Raw genomic sequence first — 6,061 nt, 5'->3', positions numbered from 1 at the left:
GCTTAGGATTCGTCACACGTACCCGCCCCTTTGCTTGTGATAGCCAATTACAACCACGGAATCAAATGCTGTTCTGACAGTTGACCAGCCTCCCTGCAATAACAACAATACACAGTGGGTTTTAAGTAAAATGTGTCAGTCTGAGCATAATAACAAAAAAAGATACATGCTCTTTATCTTTCCATAGACTTTGATTGTGTCAAACTACGTGTTCAAATAATCGCTAAATTATGAAACCCAAAATAATCTTGGTTTATCCAGGGAGGGAGAGAAATGAGCAGAACAGCAAGCAGTGACCACGTGTTTTCAGAGAAAGAGAAAGTAGGTAGGCTATCTCAGACACCCATAACTCTGAAACCAAAACTTAATTCTTATACAAGAGTCACTGCGTACATTGTGCTCTTTATGTACATTTAGACTAAAAGTAGGTATAGAAAAACATCTTAATAAACAATAATAATATATATATATATTTTTTTTTTTAAAAGGGGTGAACCATGTGAATGGCAAAAAAAACAAAACTTTATTTTTCAACATTGTCAGACACATTGTACAAACTTGCATTACATCAAAACTATTTGGACACAGTGACAGGGCAGATGCATTCCCTTATGAAAAATCACTATAATATTCCAATAAGGTGTCTGTGGTATTCATAAGTGAGTGACCTTATCATACCTTAATGTAGTTTTTATCAATGGTATCACTTGAATATTCCTTTAGGACATTACATATAGTTTCCCTCTAAAATTCTATGGTTATAGTTCTTTTACATAAGGGTATGCTGATAAATTGTGAATATTATGATCAGCAACTCAGAATAATCTAGCAATCAAAAATATAATGAAGCAAGTATAATAGGCCTGTTAAAACGCATAGATATTAGTAATAGCTCCTTAACTGCTGAGTCATGTGCAGCTGTTGATGGACGATGGTCTGTCTTCACACAATTCAACACTTCAAAGAGTATTCGTCAAAATTTGGCAGATATTTATGGTACATTTTGTATAGTATATAAACAACAAGTGAACGACACACCAGGACCAACATATGCCGTTTGGCGGATGCATTTATCCGAAGCAACCTGTGAGCGGACACACAGGTGGCATCAGTGCCAGACTTTACCCATTAAGCTACAGAATCACATTCAGTTTCACCTCCTTTTAGACAAGTCATGCTTGAGTGTCTGTCACAATGAAACAGCAGTTTGAGAGCATTTCACTTCCTTAATGTGATGCATTTCCGGTTGAAACAGGATGTTGGGGTGGGACATAACGCAGGGAGGGATCAATTAAAAGTGTAAACCAATGGGAGATCAGTTAGGGAGAGAAAGGCAGTTTGATTGGTTTTATTGATCAGAGTTTCTATTTATGCCTCCTGGTGCAGCATGATGTCACCACTGAAGAGTTTTCCAGGAAGGAAAAGTCATGGGATTTTGATATAAAAATACAACAAAATAATGATTTTGTAAATGATTTGTCATTTATTATTAAATCAGTGTATATTATGGCATGAAAATTAGCTAACAGGTAGGAAAAGTCATTTTTCCTTTAATTGTGACTTTAAGGCTTAAAGCTGCACTAGGCAGCGTTACACTTTGGCGCCCCCAAGTGGCAGCAACAGATAACAGAATTTAGGCGGACTTCGAGGAGGGACTTCATTACCCAGAAATCATACCATGAAATCAAAACCGTGGTCACATAGGACACTTTTTTGAACGCAGCTGCACCTTTTTTTCAGTTATTTTTGATGGTTTGGTAGCAGCATGCGTACGTCTCCTACAAGTTGAACGTCTTAACTTTAGTCACATTACGTCAATGTGAAAATCGTCCTAGAAGTGGACATTATCTAGGTGAAGCTCCTCATCCTCTTCTTCAACAGAAGCAGAGTCATTGCTAACTTTCTCATCAATATTTACTTTCAACAACGTTATCCGCTTTGTTACTTCAGGTTAGCCAGCAAACGCTAATTAGATAGCTTGCAAGTTGTCAAACTTTGTGTTGCACATCTGCAAGAATGATGTAACGCTCATTTTACCCTTTGACCTCTTGCTCTCTCTGTTTCTAGCGATGCTTACAGCTGCGTTGGAGCAGGAGGAATAAGCCTCTTAGCTAATGACGGCCTAAAGTGATGTCAGTAACCAGCACAGGATCTACATGTCTTCTTACGCTCACTGTGAGGAACACGATCCATAAATCAGTGTCACTCGATTCATCTCCTACAGAGCTGAGCGACTGGGGAAACTCAGCTGACGTGTGGACACTCAAGCTTTTTTTTTTTGTGCTTCCCTGTTTCCCTTCTAGAAATTTAGTCTCATGACCAATAGTTCAAATTGGAGGATAAGTTGATTCCAGCAGTTCAACGTTTCCCAGTTCTCTAAAAGTTTTATTTGAAAGACCACAGGAAAAAACTCATCAACCCCTTCATCTCCATCTCTGCTTCATGACTGAAGTGGAGCGGTATATGACGCCAGCTTTCTCTTAATTCTGATTGGTTGGAGATTGCCGACGTCGGCAACCTCCTTGGAAAACTCCGCCCACTTTACATCAGGTGTCAGAAAAAAGCAAAACGGCTAAATCGATTTTTTGAAACAAAGGAGTATAATTGAATTTTCATATGTTGCATACAGTTTTTATACGCACACAAGACCACAAATTACATATTTACAAGAAAATCACAGAATTACCGTGCCAGGGGCTTTAACACGTAAAATCAATAAGGGATCAGAGCTTCACCTGGATTCACCTGGTCAGTTAGTTTCATGGATACAGTAATGGGTCCTGGTGTTTTGGACACTTGTGGTTGTGAGCATATCCTTACCCTGTAAGTGAACACAGGTTAAACTCTAACAATCAAGTCACCTTCAACTTATCTAAAGATAAATAACAAAAAGCTAATAAAATTCCTCTTCAATCTAACTGACTGTCACTCATCACCCAGCTGTCAGTCTGATGCAGCTCTGAACACTTCTGGGCTTCACCAAAGACCAAAGACGACAAAAAATACACAACCTAAGAGTCATTCAGTCTAGTACAAAGTCCTAAAATCTTGTTTTTCTTAAAGTGAAAAAAAAATCTACCCATAATTTCACTTGCTTTCAATGCAATCAACTCCTTTCAAGAATTTTCTTGAAAAGCATTTATGCTTAGATTACAGTTTGGCACACTTAAAAAAAAAATCCATCTTAGCAAGTCATTTAGTCAAATATTGAGCCTTAAAATAATAATAAAATCTGGTTGTTTCTCAATACTTGTGGTGCAATCTGCCTTATTTCAAGATACTGTGACTTGTTTCTAGAGAATCTAGAGAACTGTTGGCAGATTTTTCTCTTTTTTTTGTAGGAAAACAAGGTTACAAGACTGAATATGAGACCAAATAACTTGTCAAGATGGACATTTTTTGCAGTGTTGAGACTAAAAAAGTTAACTTAAGTTCAGTCCAAGAGCACAAACCTGAAACTGTGTCATCCCAGGACTCTCTGTTCCAACAGGAGAATGAGGACATTTGGGTCAGAAACCCCTGTGAGCCACAACAACAGTCAGGACATCTGCACTCGGCTTCAAATAAAGATGACACCCCCTTCTGCGCTCCCAGTTTGTGCCTTTAAAATAAAACTTTACGTCTGTCGCCTATGTCTGTAACAACAAGGCCTTTAATGTCAGTAAAACGAAGGAACTTATTACTGACTTTAGGAAAAACAGCGAAACGCACACTCCCATCATCACAATCAGCGGGGCGGCTGTGGAGGCTGTGGACAACTTCAAGTTTCTGGGCCTCCGGATCTCTAATGATCTGACCTGGTCTGATCTGATCATCAGTACAGTATCAGTACAACAGCGCCTCAACTTTCTCAGAAGGCTGAGGACATTCAGACTGCACAAACTCATTCTCACTAACTTCTACCGGTGCACTGTTGGAAGCATCTTAACAGTTTGGTACAGAATAACCCAGAACGGTCTTTTCTGACAGGCGAATAAAACCACAACAAGGACAAAACATCTGCACTCAATCCCCACAATCCCCACCCCCCCCTCCCAGTTTGTGCCCTTGCAATGAGGGAATATTTTTCTTTCCCTTCATCACTATAATAGTCTTGAAAACTGGTCGCAGCGAGGAGTTTGCAAATAAGCAGCGGGCCAAGGAAGGGGTAATTGTCAGTTTAGAGTCATTCGGTTCATGTTTTTCAAAATAAGGGCACACATGTAAGACGCCCTGCAGGGTTTGTTCTGGTTGAGGGTCACATCAGGACGGGTCTTCAGCATCCTGTCCTGTGAGAAAGGACAGGATGCAGGAGTGTTTTGGTGAGAGTTGACTTTGGCACTCTGCTTACTCATTGCACATTCATATTATGTTGAAGAAAAATCTATGTATACTGGAAAAATATACATCTTAGCAAGTCATTTAGTCTAGTATTCAGTCTTAAAAGCTTGCTTTCCTTAAAATAAGTGAAAAATCTGCCAGTGCGGTGAGATAATTCCACTTGCACTGCACCTGCACTTTCAGTACAGTTTCACTTGTTTTAAGTTGGATCGCTACACTACTATCGAGCTAATGTCACCTGATTCAAGAAAATTCCTGAAACAAGTTGATTTGTATTGGAAACCAGTGGAATTATCTCACCCCATTGGATGATTTTTTCCACTTGTTTAAAAAAAAAAAAAAAAAAAAAGATCGTAAGACCCAATACTAGACTAAATGACTTGTTAAGATGAATATATTTCCAGTGTATCGCTAGTATTTTTTGCAAATTATGTTGTATCAAATTAGAAAAAATTGAATACAGCAGTATTCGGTTAAATCTCCGCGAAATATCGCAAAAATGTTTTTATGCTCGTTTTAGGTGGAAAGTGTTTTTGTTGACAAAGAAGTTATGCAATAAATAGCGATTGAAACGCATTTGTTGAATAAATAATGATGTAGGCTTGGTTCAATTTCATTGCACAACAATTCAGTCTACCACGACCTCCAGAAATATCATACTTGTTGTTTCTAACATGTATAATTGTCGGAATATTGCCAAGTTCATATCTTTGTTTTTGCGTTCGGATGAAAGCATGAAGTACGACTATAAAGAACAATAACAACCTGACCAATACTAATCCATTCTTGAAAGGCTCTTTCCATTTTTCTCGTGGCTGTATTTTTTTTACATTGAGGAAGCCTATTTATTTATTCGCTTCAACCCAGCCGATGGAAACTAACGCCCCTAATTCTCGGTTAAATTTTTTACGACACTTCAGAAGTTAGCGTACATTTCGGTTGGGTGTTGGATGGAAACGTTCGACCCCAAAGTCCTGCGGGATCCCTGGGTTTCCTAAAACCTCAGGAGCAGCCGCAGTGGTCGACCACCATGGAGGGGATCTTGCCGTAGATGATCTGCTCCTTGCGGTTGAAGTAGAGCATGTTGATGGGCGACATCTTGGTGGGCGTGCAGCAGGGCCCCGCCGTGCCGCGGGGGTTGGCCTTGTTCACCAGGTGGGTGTGCGGGTACTTCTGGAGGTGCATGTACTCGCACTCCCCCGAGCAGTAGTTGGCCCGGTAGCGTTTGGGCGCGATGATCCAGTCCCAGCCGAACTCCTCGAAGTCGACGGTGAGCGGGTAGCGGCAGCAGCGCGTCTCCACCGACTCCTCGTCGCAGTTGAGGCCCGAGTCGCGCCGGGATCTCTTGGGGCTGTCGAGGATCTTCACCTCGATGAACGGTTGCTGGAAAGGAAACACACAGCCGCAATATGACAGGCTTACTTTCTGTTGAATGTGTAATTTATATATCAATCTTTCTACATACGTACATACGTACAATAGTGTAACGCCCACTTTGGCCAAACATTCCCAAAGCTTTGTGAATCAGTGGCGTCTGCACTGCAAAAATCTCCATCTTAACAAGTCATTTAGTCTGAGTCCTAAAAATCCTAATTTACTTAAAATAAGTGAAAACAACTGCCAGTGGGGTTTGATAATTTCACTTGTTTCCAATACAAATCAACTTGTTTGAAGAATTTAGTAGAATCAAGAGTCATTTTCTTGACAGCAGTGCAGTGATCTGCCTTATTCTGACTGGTTT

General features: G+C 40.1%; 1 protein-coding gene across 1 annotated transcript in view; it reads right to left on the bottom strand.

Moving 5' to 3' along the window:
- Nucleotides 1-5,322: 5,322 nt before the first annotated feature.
- LOC139921032 (uncharacterized) overlaps nt 5,323-6,061 on the bottom strand; it is an 18,854-nt gene continuing 18,115 nt past the window's right edge. The window contains 1 exon segment of the mRNA XM_078291004.1: nt 5,323-5,703. Within this exon segment, the coding sequence (XP_078147130.1) occupies nt 5,323-5,703 (381 nt within the window).

This window comes from Centroberyx gerrardi, chromosome 21, assembly GCF_048128805.1.
Source record: "Centroberyx gerrardi isolate f3 chromosome 21, fCenGer3.hap1.cur.20231027, whole genome shotgun sequence".
Classification (NCBI taxonomy): domain Eukaryota; kingdom Metazoa; phylum Chordata; class Actinopteri; order Beryciformes; family Berycidae; genus Centroberyx; species Centroberyx gerrardi.
Note: the sequence above shows the minus strand (reverse complement) of the source record. Positions and strands in the feature narration are given on the sequence as shown.